The sequence below is a fragment of the Polypterus senegalus genome, chromosome 15 (assembly GCF_016835505.1).
Source record: "Polypterus senegalus isolate Bchr_013 chromosome 15, ASM1683550v1, whole genome shotgun sequence".
NCBI lineage: Eukaryota > Metazoa > Chordata > Cladistia > Polypteriformes > Polypteridae > Polypterus > Polypterus senegalus.
Genome location: NC_053168.1, coordinates 26,117,751 through 26,136,759, shown reverse-complemented (window position 1 = coordinate 26,136,759; position 19,009 = coordinate 26,117,751). Strand labels below are relative to the sequence as shown.

At 36.6% G+C, this 19,009-nt stretch overlaps 1 protein-coding gene across 1 annotated transcript in view; it reads left to right on the top strand.

The window, feature by feature from the left end:
* fam135b (family with sequence similarity 135 member B) overlaps positions 1-19,009 on the top strand; it is a 211,707-nt gene that overhangs the window by 170,137 nt on the left and 22,561 nt on the right. The window contains exons 10-13 of the mRNA XM_039736980.1: positions 1,332-1,487; positions 8,597-8,670; positions 11,528-11,682; positions 16,703-18,779. Coding sequence (XP_039592914.1) covers positions 1,332-1,487; positions 8,597-8,670; positions 11,528-11,682; positions 16,703-18,779 — 2,462 coding nt within the window. The remainder of the gene's footprint in view (positions 1-1,331; positions 1,488-8,596; positions 8,671-11,527; positions 11,683-16,702; positions 18,780-19,009) is intronic.

The window sequence follows — 19,009 nt, the reverse complement described above, 5'->3', positions numbered from 1 at the left end:
GTAAAAGGTGATTTCCAAATTGTTCAACATATGAGATTTCAATTTCATATACTATGTTAATATCATGGAAGTAAGTTTATAAAAACTGAACCTGGAGATTTATTGATATGACTTTGCTTATCCTCTCCAAGGCTTTACTGAAGCATTTTCCAACAGTAACTTATCACCAAGGGTCTCAGTTCAGCTTGATCATACACTTAATAAATATAAACCTGCCAACAACAATATTTATGCTCATCACTTGTACTTTAGAAGATTTTCTAAGAAAATATCTATATATACCAAAATTTAAAAAATGCAAGTACAAGTGAGTATCTAGGCAAAATAAAATACAAAGAGGTTCATATTTGGTGGTATGCTTACAGTTTTCCTCTATTTTTTTAGGTTAAGAAATAATGCTAAATTGTCCCAGTTTGTGGGCGGGTGAGCCCTATGATGGACCATCCACCCACTAAGGGTTTGTACGTACCTTGTACCCAGGCCTACAACTGTGGTCTCATCAGCAAATATAAAGATAGAGTTGGAGCTGTGTCTGCCTGTACAGTCATAGACGAGGAAGAAGTAAAGCATGGGGCTCAGTATGGAGGAATGTATGCTGCCAGTCTGCACATGTTCCAAATCTAGGATAATGGTGACCAGCTTTAATAGTATAATATTGTTAAAAGCTGAGCTGTAGTGAAATTCAACACTGCAGTTTTTATTGTCCAGGTGCCAGGGTAGTATGAAATGAAAGTGGTATAGCATCCCTTGTTCACTGCTTGCAGCAATAACCAAGTTGGAGGTTGTCTAGGAATACAACTTAAAGAATTATATTAGTGGTTGTTGGTGATATTTTGCTTGCTTATATGTGATTGTAACAATTCAGGCATGTCTAGATGTACAAGGCACATTGTAATTGCAGGGTCAGTTGCTAAAGAAAATTGTGGTGTACTTTGTATTAATGTCACTAATTCTGGCATTGCAGAAGCTTTGATGATGAATTGTCCTTAACCACTGGTGTAAAAAATGTTCATAAATTATTCAATATGGGAGACATTTTTGAACTCAGTAAGGTCTACAGCATTTTTCTAGGCTCAGGGATTTGAAGAAAATTGTAATGTTGATATAATTTAATTTGGCTTTACTGATTTTGAAACATATAAACAGCACAATTACTGAGACACATTACTTTTTATATATATTTTTGTATATATTTTGTTTTCAGTATGCTTTGAAAATCGATTAAATTTAATTTTCAAAGGACTTTTGGAATAAATGTTTTTAGTGTAGTCCACCTAAGGTATGTAAAATTGTATTGCACCTTTTACTAACATTTCCCTTTTTTCTTGCAGGTTCAGAACAGCAATGACAAAGTTGCTGAACAGATTAGCAGAGATTTGACTCAGCTCTGTTCACATGTTATTGCACTCTGGAGTCAATTTCTGGATGCTGTAACATTACAGCCTAATGTTACATCATACTTATCGGAGGAGCACCACACATTGAGGGTATCTTATGTTACTTACTATTGAAAATGATACATATCTGTTACAGCTTTGTGTATGTGAGACTTTCTCCTGCAAAAGGTAGGTGGAATATTCAGTAAATCTGTAAATACTGAGCTATTAAAATATTGTTTGCCAAGTCAGGAATAGGAAAATATTTTGTCAGCATGTAAAGCAGTAGGGTTGACACTTACTGGTATGTTCTGTCTGTGAGCAACTTGCATGTTCTTCTCCAGCGACTATGATTATCTTAAGTGCACATGCACATGGCTATGAATCTCAGCTGGAACTCCTTACAGTACCTCTACATTCCATTATAGCTGTAAATGTGGTGTGGAATATATTCATTGATCTGTCCTGCATTATAAGTGATAGGAAGCAGAGCCTATCCTGGTGACCCTGGATGCAATACAGTGACTAAACCAAGATGGAACTGTAGTTCATCAAATGGCACAATCATACACACAACCAGACTTACTCAAACTGAGCCAAATTAGAGTCTGTAATTAAACTAAATGTATTTTTAAATAAACAAACTTTACGTGTCTCCAGGGGGAAATTTGGCTTTTTACAGAAGCTCTTAAAAGGAATAAAAATATAAACAGGTAAATATATGCACATACACGCACACTATGGCCTGATCACACACCAGAATGACTCAAAAGGAAGAAAAATGTAAAAAGCAAGAAAAGTAAACTTCTGACTTGGCAGTCACATTTACAGCATATTACAATCGGTATAAAGGAGCCCCTGTTTGTTGGCTGAAAGTTCTCAGCGTTAGTGTGTCAGAGAGAGAATGTGCAGCATTGTTCATAATGGCCATCAGTTGTGTTTTTAGTCTCTACTTGATTTGTTAGGTAGCTGTATAGTATAGTAAAATGGCATTGTTTAATAAGAAGACAGCATCCTTTTATCGGTGAATTCTGTTTTATTATGTTATCAGATCACTTGTGAAGTGCACATAACTAATACAAATGGTTTGTACCAATGTAACCTGGTAGGTTCTTTTCTTAATATAGGATAAGAAGAAATGTTAAAACCAGCTTTGTAACAGTTAGCTGTAACCAGTTACCTGTCTCACCATCTATAATGTACCCCATGTTTTCAAACCTAGGAACCTCTAATGGAAGGCTTCTTGCTGACTGGCACTCTCTTTTGTTTTTCACTCTTTTGCTTCATACCAGTAGAGGATTCCACAAAATGTCCTTTGTGTACTTAAGAGATCACAGCCAGGCAAGGAATTATCAAATCAGCACTCTGCAAAATTGAGTTTAAGCTTTTACTTAAAAAATGTATTAGTTTGCATGATAGCCAATAGCAGGAAATATAAGCAATACAAAAAATTATACAGCCTGTTTGGGAACTGTATGATTCTGCAGTCTTCATTCTGTCCCACATGACAGTTTCCAGAATGCCCAGTTCTTTAGTTATTGATTATGTACCCTTTATCAAAAAGTGAACAGAAGGTTTTCTTGCTGGACAAAGAACCCGTTTGCAGGTGTCCAGCAGCTAAGCAGACAGCAACCTCTATTAAAATGCTCATGGCTCTGCTTTTTTAGACAGGCAGCAACTAATCACTCCATTCTTGTAACAAAGCACTGCCTGAACTAAAACTAAACTAAAAACTAAACTGAAAGCTGAACCAAGACTCTTGACTGAGAAAAAGGCTGCAATAAAAGGCAGCCATTCTCTCTCCACTTCTTGCCCACATTAAGCGCACACACCTGACTTACTGTCCACAAAGTTGCTAACACTTTTACTGTTTCTCAGAACACAGGAAAGTTATCCACAAAGATCAAGGGGAATCAGAAGCTGTACTAAGCTGATAACGGAGTGGTTATACAAAACAGTCTAAGGTCCTGTTTTGCCTTTCAATTTTCCCAGGATACTCTTCACTTTTGTCCAGCTTGTCAGTTCTTTCATGCCTCAGTCTATTACTTTGAAATCTGCCAGTTGAAAACATTAAAGAATACCAAATGCAGATTTTAAGGCTTCTTGTCCTTGAAAGAAGTTCCATCTAAATTCAAGTTTTGAGTTTCTAGTGCAGAAACATCTTTCATGTTGATTTTAGATATCCTGTATAAAAAGCTAATTCAGGAATAACATAAAATCCTGTATGATTCTGTTTGGAACCAGATGCCCTCTAGGTGCCATTAGGGATTGCAAATTCTGACATTCAGTCTCTTTCTTCATGGTGTTTACTAGGTCACATGCAGTGTAGTATCCTGGGGAAACCTGGTATTAGTCTTTAATAGCAAACAGCAAATATAAAGGATATGTTGCCCCCCTTAGCAGTGCCCATCTTTCCCCATTACCATGTTAGCATACCGCCACATTAGTCTGGTTCTTATTTTAACTTTAAATATGTTAAACTTGAGGTACAAGCTAAGTCGTACCTCATTGTGCTGTCAAAACGTGACATACTAGAGTTATCTCAGTATACAGCCAATATAGACACAGGTTAGCCTTGCTGCCACATCTCAGTTATCTACTATAGTGCTGTCATCTAGTTGAGAGCCATAGGATGTCTTCGTTTTTTTTTTATTGGGGAGGTGGGGGGTTGGTCAGCACTTGCAGTAAACAGTGTCATAAATAGATAGTTCATAGTTATGTTGTCCTGAAAAGGTCATAAAACTGCTGATGTTTTGAAACATGTTGATTTCGTTGCAAGGTGATTAATTTAATGATAATGACAGAGATCGATATAGTGGTAGTCACTGGATGATGTAGAACCTAAAGTCTCTGGCACTGATGCACATATCTGCCCCAAAAGCATTTCTTCATCACAAGGCATCTGACTTGTCATGACTCTGAGGATAGCAGTACATGGACATTGTGCCACCCACTGAGTGCAAACAGTCACCAACTACCAAATGTGTTGTTTGCAACACACGTGGCCAGTGAAAAGAAAAGCATTATACAGTATTTGTGGCACATGTGCTTCTTATCCTGCACTCTGCTTGGTGCCATTCAAAGTGAGACTTTTACATTTTACTGGTGAAAATTAAGTAATTAACAGTTTCTTTACATTATTGACAGAGTTACTGTCGATAATAAAACTGTTGCTATTACATTTCTTTACATTTTTTATGGGTATTCATAGAGTTCATTCATAAACCTAAACTGCAGTGTTCTGGTAGTAAATGCTCCAGCAGGCCCTATTCGGGTCTTGTGCCAACCCTTCTAACCTGGCCACCCTTTGAGGTGCCAGATGACCCATCACATCGAAACTATGTAAATAATTTGGTCTGTGTATTTATTAACATCTAATTGCACAGTTTATGGTCAAAATAATCACTTACAGAGTATCCTAAGTGCAGCAGCCAGAAAAGTATATAATAAAGCTCTCCTAAACTCTGAAACTTTTTGTTTCAATGAATTATTTGTTAGCTGTCTAGCTTCTCATATATTGAGATCTCGAAACTCTAGCTCCATGAAACAACTTGATATAAACAGGATGCATGCTCTGGTGTTACATACTTTTGCAACTCTTTTTCCCAAGATATAATAGATGCCACTACTCTTGCAATTTTTAACAGCCAATTACACTTATTTTTTATTATTGTTCTCTGCAGTTTTTTATGGATTACGTTTATTTTATTTTGTTGTTACCAAGAAGAGCTGTATATATTGCTTGATATGAGATACTAAGCAAAGTAATTTCAGTGAAAAAAAAAACTAACTCTGTCAAGATGATTGAAGTGCTAGCCCTGAATCTTGGCACAATATTGATTATTCAAGGAGTGGTACTCTAAAGGAGAGTGATGTTTGGCATTGGAATTTACAATTTCAGTTTCCCTTACCTTCTTTCTACTTTCACTGTGGATGTTGCTGTAGAAATCCATACATCAATTGTTTGTTTCTAGTGCCACTGGCTATCACAAGTGCTGGCAAGGGCCTGATGTTTGAATAAGCAGAGTTGGAAAATGAATGCATAATCAAACATAGGGCAATGTAACAGATAATTTTAGATACAGGATGTAAATATGCATTGAGTAGCAATACAGAGCAGAGTAAATCTTTATTTTTATTGGCAAGTGCTTTAGAGCAAGTAGCACAGAAGTGGTTTGAGAAGCTGCCATGGGATCTATACATTCTCTCACAATTAATCTTACCACACGTTACCATTGATGGAAACACAATATACACTGTAACTGTTTATTTTTTAGTCTGTGTGCCATGAGTTGGAACTTCTCATGTCTTTTTCAAATTGATTTCTTTATTACTGTCAGTTACTGTATGTTTATAAGCTTCCCATTTGATAACATCAATGCAGATTTTTTATTGTTGTCTCTTGCATATCATGGATGGGTTTCTATTTCTCCCTTTCTATTTCCATTAAATGCAGTACAGTATTACTTAACATATAACAAATAAAAAAAAAATATATATATATATATATATATATATATATATATATATATATATAATTAAATTAAAACAAGGTGAAAGCTGAGAAGCATACACTGCAAAAAATGTGACTTTACAGTATGTTGGATTTGTTTGTTATGGCAAAATCAGTCCTATGTGACTGGTGGTAGTTGTGAAGAATTGTTTCATCAATCTTTTAATGTTATTTTTTTAGTTTCAGATTATTAGTTGTAGCATTTCTGCCTTGCAATCAGGACACTAGGGCTCAAATCTCGGGTGTTCCATACATGGAGTTTGAGTGTTCTCTCCAAGTCCGTGTGAGTTTCCAAAAGTTCTCCCAAAGTCCATGGAAGTGCAGGTTTGCTGAATTGGAGATGCTAAATTGGTCCATGGTATGTGTTTTTGTGTACGTTTACCTTTTGAAAGGTTTGTGCCTTGTCCTGGGATTTTTCTTGCCTTATGCCCGATGATTGCTAGGATGGGTACTAGTTGTGGCGCATCTTTTCCCTATTATGGCTATTTTCCTATTTACAACAACATTTATTTATATAGCACATACAAACAATGTAGCTCAAATATTTTTACAAGATGCATTATAAAGGAATTTAATATAAAACATAAGCAAAATTGGGCAATAATATTAAATAGTATGTAACAAAGAAAAAGGTAGAGTCAGGTGGCCAGGAAGACAGAAAAAACAAAAAGAAAACTCCAGTTAAGCTGGAGGAAAAAAACAAATCTGCAGGGTGTACCAAGGCCAAAAGACCACCCAGCGCCCAATAGGCATTCTGTCTAACATAGATGTTCTAAATCATTCCTCGTGGTTTTCAGGCTTCACATGGAAGAATTTGATAATTATGGTCATGTGGACATCTGAAAAACCAACCATTCCATCCATAAACCCAGAGGGCAACCAGATACCTTGATCATGTGGTAGTGGTGTAGATCACCACCACAGTAGAACCAAAAAAGACAGCTGAGAATAATACAGATTACTGAAGTACAGAATTGCAGAACCCAGAGGAAAATGCTAATTCAGTGCCCATATAGACTAATAGGGATACAACTGAAATTTAGCTACATAAAAGGCATTTTAAAATAATTGTTTTTTAGCAGTTTTTAAAATTGTTTTACAGTATTAGCCTGGCAAATTTCTATTGGTAGAGTGCCACGACTTCCAAGTAAAACAACCATTATTAAGGTAAAAAATGGTTCAAAATGCTGCATGAGTTTCCTACAGTTCACCTAAAAATACTAATATTAACCAGAATGAGGAATACTGAACATACTGTATTACACCAACCCTGTGTACAGTAACCTCCAGGGGCTTTTGGTATCTTTTAGAATAGATTTTAAAGTTCTTTTAATTTTGTGCAAAGCATTTAATTGACTAGCATCTTCTTATATCACTTAGTTATGATCTTACTAAAAACTGAGATCTTTGAACTGTAGGGTTTTATCTACACCAAGAGTGGAACATAAATACAGTGGTGAGGTAGCTTTTAGCTATTATGTTATGAACACATTACCAGAGGAGATCAAAGAAGCTGAGTCAGTTAACATCATTTTGGATTGGCTATTTAGTCTTTTATTATATTTTATTGTCTTTAATTTTATTATATTTAATATAATTTTCTATTCTGTTTTCTTGTGTAAATATTTTTTGTTTAATTTTGTTTTAATACTACTACTTTATGTGTTACTTGTTTTATTGTTGCACTCTAAATTTTAATCATTTTATTTATTGAGTGTAAAGACTAATGTTTTATGCTTTAACTCCTCTTTTTCCTATTTGTGTAGCACTTTGAGTTGCATTTTAATGTATGAAATATGCTATATAAATAAACTTTTTGGTAACGTATTATGTGTGTTATGTAATGAGACCTTAACAAAGGCTTCTTTTGGTTTTCATAACACTTAGAAAATATCAGTAGATAGGTTATTTATCACTGTGCTGGATGGAATATTGACATGATGGTAATATGAAGGATTCACAGGTCTTGTACTAAATACTGTATATAATATCGAGAAAAATGCATCTCAGTTAATCCCCTCATACCACTGCAAAGCGAAATTTTATTAGTAGGTCATATTGCATAGTTGAATAAACATTTTACTGGTGCTTTGTAAGTTTTATTCTGGGTTCGCTTCCCGGGTCCTCCCTGTGCGGAGTTTGCATGTTCTCCCCGTGTCTGCGTGGGTTTCCTTCTGGTGCTCCAGTTTTCTTCCACAGTCCAAAGACTTGCAGGTTAGGTGCATTGGCAATCCTTAAATGTCCCTAGTGTGTGCTTGGTGTGTGGGTGTGTGTGTCCTGCGGTGGGTTGGCGCCCTGCCCAGGGTTTGTTCCTGCCTTGCTCACTATGCTGGCTGGGATTGGCTCCAGCAGACCCCCGTGACCCTGTGTTAGGATATAGCAGGTTAGATAATGACTGACTGACTGACTGTAAGTTTTATGAAGACCCAAAGCAGTGTTTATTATATAGTCATAAATGAGTAATAGATACATTTTTGCTGTACCTAAACAAAAGTGTTACCAGTTATTGTTATTATGAGTGGGTTAATAAAATGGGTGAATGGATTATTGGTTTATGCTCTTCGTTACTATTAATTGATAAATTTGTTCATTGCTTTTTACCAATTTTCATAGTTTTTACGTAATTAATTTCTAATTTAATTAAGATATTAATATAGCATATACATTTTAAATCCGTCCTAAATTGTTTAATCTTTTTTTGTCACAGGTTAGAAGGTTTTCAGAAGCATACTTTTTCAGTGAACATCAAAAACTGGCATCTCTAACATTTCAGGAGGACCAGTAAGTTTTTTGTTTTTTTTTTGCTTGTTTTTGGTTTTTTTTATTCATCCAGTTTACTTAATATAAAACCATTTAAATTCTTATAATTGTACACAAAAGTAATGATTTGTAAAACATGAATAGACTGGCCATTGTATTCTGTAACAAAGAAGTAATTCCAGCATCGCTTTTTTGAATTTTATTTTTTCTCTTTTATAAGACGTAATTAGTAATTATAGTTTTATTAGATTCATCTTTGGATGCAGCCATATTAACTCTTGACACTTTTATACATCTGCTTTATACAAATTGGATTTTCTTAACCAGAAAAAAACTTTTTGTAATATTTTAACCTGAACAACAAAGGTCTTAGACAGTGTAAAAAGCTGAGGTTAAATCCGTTTAGATGAATTTGGTGTTGATTTAACCCAAGCAATACTTATAACCCTTATGTCTTCTTCATGTCTTTCATCCACAACCTTTATTGGGGGGTATGGAGAAGCCATTGTCGCATCAGTTTCTGTAGGAGTTGCTTCATTAATAAGAGATTTTAGCAGTTTGAATTAATATTTTGTAGTATCATCTTTTGTATGTGGTCGAGGTTGCTTAGTGAAAAATGTGTCATCCTGCTGGCACAAGAGAATGGCATATGGGACTGTGTCTTTCTTTATGTGCCAATGTAAATGGACAGGCTGCTCTGTTTATTGGGAATTGGAATTAGAGCTGATATGTCAGAGACCTTCTGTTTCAGTCCACGCACACAGGTACATGTGCCATTTTCTTGTTCTCAGTGTACAGTGTAATATTATAAATTCTTATTTCAAATCTTAGAATTCTTAATTCTGATCTTTATTAGCTTTAATCTAACATTTCACACCTGGTAGAATTATCAGTAAATCTTAAAATATGATGTAGACAGCATTTGGCTGAACATTTATCCCAAGGCAAAAATAGATCAGAAGTAACCAACAATTATCTGTATATTTCTCAAAATTATGTTTATGAAAAGTAGTCATATTTGTACTGTATACAGTAATTTAAAATACTAACTTTTTCCATTACTGGGAAAACTAAGCTATACTATACCTGTACTAACGTCCAGTTTAAATGAAGTCTTAAATATACTGAAACATGAGAAATTTCTTAAAAGATATTTACAATGCATAACCCTTTCTATAGGGGGAAAAGTGACTGGCTGAATGTTTTGTTTGTGTCTTCAAAAAACAGTGAACATAGGCAAAATCGGCAAATCCTATTTTTTTCCCAAAAAAATAAGGAAATGAATAAATTAATAATTTAATAAAGAAGCTCCACAAAATATTGCACTAAAAGACAATCTCTGTAATTTTCCATACTCAACATTAAATTGGATTGTAAGCAGGATGTTCATTTTGCTTCCAGTTTGCTTCCTAAGCATTCTGAAATCCTCCTGTTAATCATGGGGCCCAAAGTGCCTGTTGTGTATGGTCTGCACGTTCTCGTTCTGTTTGAATGAGTTTTTTCAAGGATCCCTGTTGTTTTCCAACAGTCATAAGATAGACAGCTGCTTGACTGCAAACTCTAAAATTACTCAGGATAACTAATCTTTTGGGGCCTGTAAAATGCACAAAACACATGTGTAATCCTTCATTTGTTGGAGCTTTCTTTGGATGCCTCCTTTGTACTCATTGCACGTAGAGAGGCTTTGACATCTTAGCAGTCGCACGACTTGCACTTCAGAACCAGTAACCTGCCTGAAGGCATGCATTTGGGCCCAGCCACTGCTTAGATGGGAGACCTGGGGTTTCGGAAAAGCTTAGGTTGCTGGTGGAAGAAGTGTTGGTGAGCCCAGAAAGTCTGTGTGTGGATCCCAGTGCCCTGGTGCAGTAACAAGGATACTGTGCTGTAAAAAAACTAACACCACATTTTAAATGAGACATGAAAGTGAGGTCCTAACTATTGTCATAAAAGATCTTTGGACATCATTCGAAATGTGTCAGGTGTATCCTGATGTCCTAGTTAAATTGCCCACCACAGACTGGTCATTCTGGCCACCTAATTATCCTCTGCCCCTTACTAGCTAACTATCTCTCTCACCCCTTCACTACCTAATAGGTAATGTGTGGTAAGTGTAGTGGTGAAAAACTGCTGCCATCATATCATGGATGCTACTCATTGATGGTGGTTGAAGTGGCTCCCCACTGTCTGTGTAAAGCGCTTTGAATAGGTTAGAAAAGGGCTATATAAGTATTTTTATTTATATATAACACAATCCGAATCCTGTCAATCAATAATTATACTGTCTGTATATTGCACATTTTACAGCACACACTCTCACAAAACATTACAGTCAGAATGGCAAATATATTGAAATATTATGGTTTATTAATGTCATGCTTTATTTCATTCATAATTTGCATGCACAGATATTTTTACTTTCTTACCTCGGGAGCTGGATTCCAAAATATTAGGTTATCACCAGGCATACTCGCTCATATAGGTTGCTTACCTTCACTTGGAAAATTCAATCAACTTGACCCGCACATGTTTGGAAAGTAGAATGAAACCCACAGAAAACCCACCTAACCATGGTGAGAACATTCAGACTGTAAACCTACAGTGCCTGGGTTGGGATTGAGTCCAGAGTTGTGACACTATTACACCTCTAGATTTCTAACACTTCTGTTTAAATTAATAAAATTGTTAAAGTTATAATGTCAAATCAAGAATTAAATCAGCAAGCCATTACTGTGCTGCCAGTGCTTTTTTAATTTACAAATAAGAGCAAATATGATAAAATATTAATCATGATGAAGAGTAAAACATATGGCTATTTCACATATTTTTAGAAGTTTTAACATTTACTAATCTATATATTCTTATATTCCTTGAATTCCAGCATCCAGCGGCAAAGTCAAATAGCAACTGATATCCGTAATTCAGAGTATCTCACAAAGATGCCACCTCTTCCTGTGGAGTGTTTGGATATAGATGGTGACTGGAATACTCTTCCCATCATTTTTGAAGACCGATACATGGATCTGCCCATGATTAGTCAGTAATGTCTTGTACTGCTTAATACTGTCATGAAATATACTGGAAGGACTGCCATTTATAGCTCATAGAGTAGTGCCTGAAAAACATTTGAAATACTAAGTAAAACTAAAGAGAAATTGTTTAGCATGTTATTGTATATAATTAAACAAAAATAAAATCATAAGGTTAAATCCATATTACATTTGCAGCTTTTCCTTTTAACTTGATATATACCTTTTTTGGCTGGGTGCAGGAATGACATGTCCATTAAATGAGAAAATTTATGGTGCAAACTGGGTCCTCCCGTTTATTATCTGCAGATAGAACAGATCAAAGCAAAAGAAACACTCTTGGTGTGATTTCCATTATGCAGGGTATTCAAAGCACAAACAAAGGATTTGTTGGGCTGAACAGCCAAGGTTAGAATGCTAGAAATAGCTGAGGTCCAGGGTTGCTTGAACCAGGAGGAGGTGGATGAACCAGAAGGGATGGGGTTGGTTGCCCTCTCTAAGCGGATTCTTGGTACAGTAGGGAAAAAAGAAGATGACAGTATTAGCGATAGCGCCCCATCTCGACTAGATGGGAGATTACATACCGCGACTGAGCCTGTGAGGAAGTCCTCTGACACGCATATGTAACACTTTCTTTGTACTTTTCCAGATAAGGTTGACTAGGTTCAGTGTATAGTTGTTGCTGACGCCTTTGCAACTTAGAACATTTGAGATACAATTTGGTTACATGTCTTTTTTGAATGGGAGCACAGGCAGGGTCACACAGTGTCAGTAGCAGGATTTGAACTTGCAGTGTCAGGGCATGGCCTGTGACCTGTGGCATCCTTCTTAAGCACCTATGAAGCATATAAATGCCCTCATTCATGGGCTAAGCATGGGCTGTCACCAAGGGAGGTATAGAAACACAACCACAGCCCCTTTTGTTATTTACAGTTTGCCTGTGTATTTTCAGTTTATCAAATTAGCTGTGGATACTTTCTCCAGTGGCCTAATCCTATCTGTGTTATTTACTCAGGAATTTAGACTTTATATTTTCTATGCAGTATATCTATATATCTGCGGTGGGCTGGCACCCTGCCTGGGGTTTGTTTCCTGCCTTGTGCCCTGTGTTGGCTGGGATTGGGTCCAGCAGACCCCCGTGACCCTGTGTTAGGATATAGCGGGTTGAATAATGGATGGATGGATATCTATATATTTTAGTAGATCTTTTATTGGATATAATCCTGCTAAGAAAATATCTACCAACCACAATATGACTTATTCCTATATTATATGAAGTTGCATACAGTATGCTTCAATTAGCAGTGTCAACAAAAATTACTAAACTTTTTTCAGTGTTGCACACGATGTAAGTATGGAGTTGATCTCATACTGCTGATTGGGCTATATATTGCACTTTCTATACTCTGTAATACTAGAATTACCAGAGCCTACAAAAAAACTCCCATCGCACCTCTCCATCAGCGTCTTTTGTCCTGTAAATGTACCGATAAAGACAAGCAGCAAGCCGCCTTCTATTCCATCCCCCACACCGCCGCAGAACTTGCACAAAGTTCTCCCAGCTCATGCCTTAATTGATTATCTGGGAGTGAAGTGCTGGAGTTATAGAGTGGAAATAATAGATCGTTATTTGGAACACATGCATTTCATGTGTGTTCTGTTTCTACAATAATCTGTGTAAACACATTGTTAAAACAGAAACGTTTTTCATATTTTAGTAGTAAATGACAAAATGTTGGCATAAACTATATAATGTGTGAAGCCTGAAGTCCAAAGATCAAATAAACACTTTTACAAAAGGTTCAAGGATAAGACAACAGCTTCCGTGGCGTAGCGGTAAGATTTACTGACTTGTAATCAAGAGTCCCCGGTTTGATCCCCACTGCCTCCTATATTTGCCATTTTCAGTAGTGAGCTGCACTTATTGTTAATATTATACAGTACACACATACATTTGGTTTGCATCTGTAACAGACGGTGTACATTTATAGGACTTAATATTTATAGGTAAAAGTTACCCTTTTTTTTTCACTTTCACTCTCTCTCAGTCACGATCACAATACATACTACTGCCCTGGGGATCTGACGCTGTTAGTTTTTATTTGAAACTGGGAATAACTGTATATGTGAGTGGTGTTTTGGCAATGGAAAGCAATGGAACTGGATATTCTCTGATCTGGAGGGATAAAAGCTGACACACAAATGCTGGTAAATCTGCCTTCTTTGTATCTCACCATCACTTGATTTTTTTTTATTCAGTTTTATTGAGTGTTCCTGCTCACCCTGAATTAGTATGCAGCTTATAGTCTATGATGTCAAAGACACGCTGACAAAAAAAAAAAAAACAGAGACATAGGTATATATGATATTTGGAATTATTCATTTTATGACCTGTATAGTACATTTCAGAAAACATTGTGGCACGGATGCAACATTATTCATATTATTCATATTCATTCACATAGCATCTTGCGGTTCTAATCGGTGACCGCATATTTTTTTTTCCCCAATCTTGCCAATGTTCACGTTGCTGTATGGTGGTGTTTCTTATGTACTCCAGGACATGCAGAGGAAAGAACAGTACGGAGAGGTCAGTTCAGCGCTATATGCAATCATCAAATTCAAATGTTAACAGTTCACACACACGCAAGGACCATCCTTCCTACATTTACGACATGTGTACCTGTTGCAATGCACACACTTCTCTCTATGCTTTGGTTCCCATTACATTGAAAGGGCACCTGTCACTGACTCAGTTTACTTTCCTGGGGAAAGTGGCTGTCTTGGAACAGAAGCTTGTCGATGTTGCATCCTCATTTTCTTTTTCCATCGCCTTTTATGATGCAACGACGAAGTTCCTCTGCAATGTCAGCCATGAACGCTCTTCTTTTCTCAGTGGCCCCAGTGCATGCCTTGCACAGTACATGTGCATTGATTGCCGCCAAGTCAAGTGTGTTATAGCACACAGCAACTGGCCACCTGTGTGTTTCTGCTTGCACTGAATAAGCTCACGCCTTCTGGTGCATGATGTCAACGCAGCACGGAGAAAAAAAGAAAGAGACAAATATATGGGACATTGGTTGTAAATTTATTGTACTTAAAACTCAGTTTTATTCTCTCAATCACGATCACGCTGTACCACCCAACCCCACCCCACCCCTCCTGATCTGACGCTGTTCGTTTTCAAATAATATTGCATTAGTGTGATGATGTTTTCTGATTGGTACTATTCAGGTCATAAAATTATTTCTTCAAAATGTCACATATATTGTCTCTTTCTTTCAGGTGTGGAATAGAAACCACAGCACAGAGAGAAGTGTGTACATTGCAACAGGTACACATGTCGTAAATATAGGAAGGACGGTCCTTGCGTGTGTGTGAACTGTTAACATTTGAATTTGATGATTGCATATAGCGCTGAACTGACCTCTCTGTACTATTCTTTCCTCTGCATGTCCTGGAGTACAAAAGAAACACCACCATACAGCAACGTGGACACTGGCAAGATCAGGGAAAAAAAACACGCGGTCACCGATTAGAACCACAAGATGTTATGCGAATGAATATGAATAATGTTGCATCCGTGGCACAATGTTTTCCAAAATGTACTATACAGGTCATAAAATGAATAATTCCAAATATCATATATGTCTCTGTTTTTTTTTTATCAGTGCATCTTTGCCTTCATAGACCATAAGGTGCATACTAATTCAGCGTGAGCGGGAACACTCAGTAAAACTGAATAAAAAAAAATGAAGTGACAGTGAGATACAAAGAAGGGAGATTCACCAGCGTTTGTGTGTCAGCTTTTATTCCTCCAGACCAGAGAATGTCCAGTTCCATTGCCTCAAAACACCACTCACATCTACAGTTACTCCCAGTTTCAAATAAAAACTAACAGCGTCAGATCACCAGGGCGCTAGTATGTATCGTGATCGTGACTGAGAGAATAAAAGTGAAAAAAAAACAGTAACCTTTAGAAGTACTATGAATGTACACCGTCTGTTACAGACCCAAACCAAATGTATGTGTGTACTGTATAGTATTAACAATAAGAACAGCTCACTACTGCAAATATAGGAGGCACCCGGGATTGAACCAGGGACTCTTGATTATAAGTCAGCAAATCTTACCACTACGCCACAGAAGCTCTTGTCTTATCCTTGAACCTTTTGTAAAAGTGCTTATTTGATCATTGGACTTCAGGCTTCACACATTATATAGTTTATGCCAACATTTTGTCATTTACTGCTAAAATATGAAAAACGTTTCTGTTTTAACAATGTGTTTACACAGATTATTGTAGAAACGGAACACACATGAAATGCATGTGTTCCAAATAACGATCTATTATTTCCACTCTAAAACTCCAGCACTTCACTCCCAGATAAACAAGGCATGAGCTGGGAGAACTTTGTACACGTTCTGCGGCAGTGGGGGAGATGGAATAGCAGGCTGCTTGCTTCTTGTCTTTATCGGCACATTTATAGAACAAAATACGCAGACGGACAGGTGTGATGGGATTTAGGGTGGGCCGGATCTACAAGTTTTTTCGTAGGTTCTGGTAATTCTAGTGGTAAGTAATTAATTTTAATATAGTTACTGATTATTTATTGCTCAGTATTACTTTAAATTTAACAGTTTTTGGATGAAGTTGTATGATATGACATAATATAACATTAGGTATTGCCCCCTCCTTAATGCTGTATAATAATTATAATAATAATGCTGTATAATAAGAAGTTCCAATTTTTTTCTTAACCTTTTGGATGACTTTGACACTGTCCCATGACGTTGATTGTCTTATGTATTTTTAACAAGTGTCTTCTGTACACCACATGCTGTAGCCTATAATTGTAATTAGATTTTCTTAAGGCCAGTGCTTTCTAAATGAATGTTAAAAGAAGAGCTATAACTGATTTGCTTGTAATTACCTTAATTTCATTTCCTAATTACATTAAAAAGGGAAATGTTCCTTTAGCTAACTTTTATTTTGAAACTATGTTTCTTTATCTTTTTTTTAATAGATCAGGATATTGATAATGCTGGAACATCTTGTCTCCAGGCCTCCAATACAGTAAACACAGCAGAAGATAAAGAAATGTCAAGTCCAGACACCATTTTCTGCAACAGTTCCTGCCCAAATGAAGATTCAGTATCTGGGAAACCAGCAATAAACAATAACATTTCACTGTATTGTACAGATTTGTCATCTGCATTTTCATTACACGAAGGTCTTGTAGAAAGCAATAATAACATTAAAGTTTCTGATCATTTAGAGGAAAATGTCAGTGAGATTTCTTGGGTTAAGCAGCTAGAAAGTTCCGAACTTAAACAAGAACTGTGTAGTCACACTGAAACTAGTAGTGCCAAAGAGAACAGCTCCAGTTCTGGTCTTAAATATATTCATGTCAGACCAAGTGAATTGGACCCGTATAGAGGAGAAGCAGTTTTAATTGTATCAGCAACACAAGAGACTGATTCAACAGACCTAAACAGGACTTCTGCATCCTTTAATTTAAATGAGTCAGAACTGAATGAATATGCTATTAATGCTTTAATACAATGCAGTCTAGATGACAAATCTGAGACAGTTAATAATGAATGTAGCTCCATTGCCCCAGAAGGCAAATGTGCAACTGATGCAGCGGTGCTAAGCTGTGGAATGTATGAAAATACAAATACACTTTTGTCTGTTACACATGCCTCAAATGAGACCAAGAATGTTACACAAGAAACTGATTGTGATACAACCAAAACAAATTTGAATTTGTCAGGTAAAGGTGACTTTGTCATTAAGTCAAAGAGTATGAAGAGGTCATTGTCTTTAATTTCTGATTCAGGGATTGAGAGTGAGCCCAGTTCTGTGGCCTGGCCAGATGTTCGAATAAAACCTCAAGATTCCATGAGTGATCGAGATCTTGTACATCAGTTGGTTAGGAGACATGCAATGCACCGCAACTCCCTCGAAGGCTGCCAGACTGAAAGTAATGCTAGCCTACCCAGTGGAATTCAGGCCTCTTTGACTTCTATAAGCTCATTGCCATTTGAAGAAGAGCAACAGGATGTGGAACTTAGCAAACTAACCAAATCGGTTTCTGCCCCGCAGATCAGCAGTCCTGAGGAAAATGAGGATATAGAATGTGCTTTCCAGAATCAAGATATAAGTGACAACAGTATAAAAATGTCTAAAACTTTAGAAGTAGCCACAGTACGGCAAAGTGATCGTCTGCTTAGAAATGCTTCATCCTTGGAAGATATTCTGGAGGGAGACCTACCAGAGAGTGTTATACTTGCTTGGGACAGTAACAAAGATGAGCACGAAAATGAGTACTGTAAAGGCAAACCTGATTTAAGCATAAAAAGCCTTGGATGGCTTAAAGAAGATATGGTATTGTGTGATATGGCACTATATAAATCTTTTAATAATGAAGCAACTCCTACAGAAACTGATGAGTCAATGGTTTCTCCATACCCCCCACTAAAGGTTCTGGATGAAAGACATGAGGAAGACATCAGGGCTATAAGTATTTCTTCTCAGGTGTACGACCCAAAAGAGGAAAGCTCTAATAAAGTAACTGCCTCGTATGATTATAAAGATTGTGATCAGATTTGGAATGAAACACTTATGAAATTTGAGAGTTTTACAGACACCTTAAACAAGGCTTCACTCTGTGAGAGAGAAAACTGTTTTCATCAGATTGAACTGAATGAGGGAGATCAAGTACAACAAAGAACATGCAGTGAAAACCAAGAAAATGCACAGAATTTAGAAACCTTAAAAACTGAAAATGAGAACAACTCTAGAGATTGTGAAAGTAACACCCATGATTCTTCTACAGCCAGCCAAGGAAAATCGTCAAAGATGTCAAATTCTGGTTTAGCATTTGTAAACAGAAAAGTAGTGGAGGTAGTAAATATGTCTGTTTCCTGTGCTCCGACATGCTTGCCATTTTCATCTGTTCTCAGGGATTCTCCATCAGTTAGCGGACTTTCAATGAGACAAGCCGTATCTCCTATCACTAGGCAACCATTGGGATCATTTGGAATTATCTCTTCTAATTCATTTTGCATTAATGAAGAAACAAATGAAAGAATGCTAAAGTAAGTACTATATTTCAAAGTAATTGCTTCATTTATATGTTGCCTATATTGTAATGCTGCTGAGAGGAGGTGGAGACTAAGAGTTGAAATATTGTACAGCACTATTTTGTAATATGTTTGATAATATAGAAGTACTAAGATTCTCTGCCCCCTGCTTGCTTCTCTCACCCACCCCCAGGTTCGTTTATTGGATATACAATTTAAAGAGATTGTTATTTTCATGGGAATTA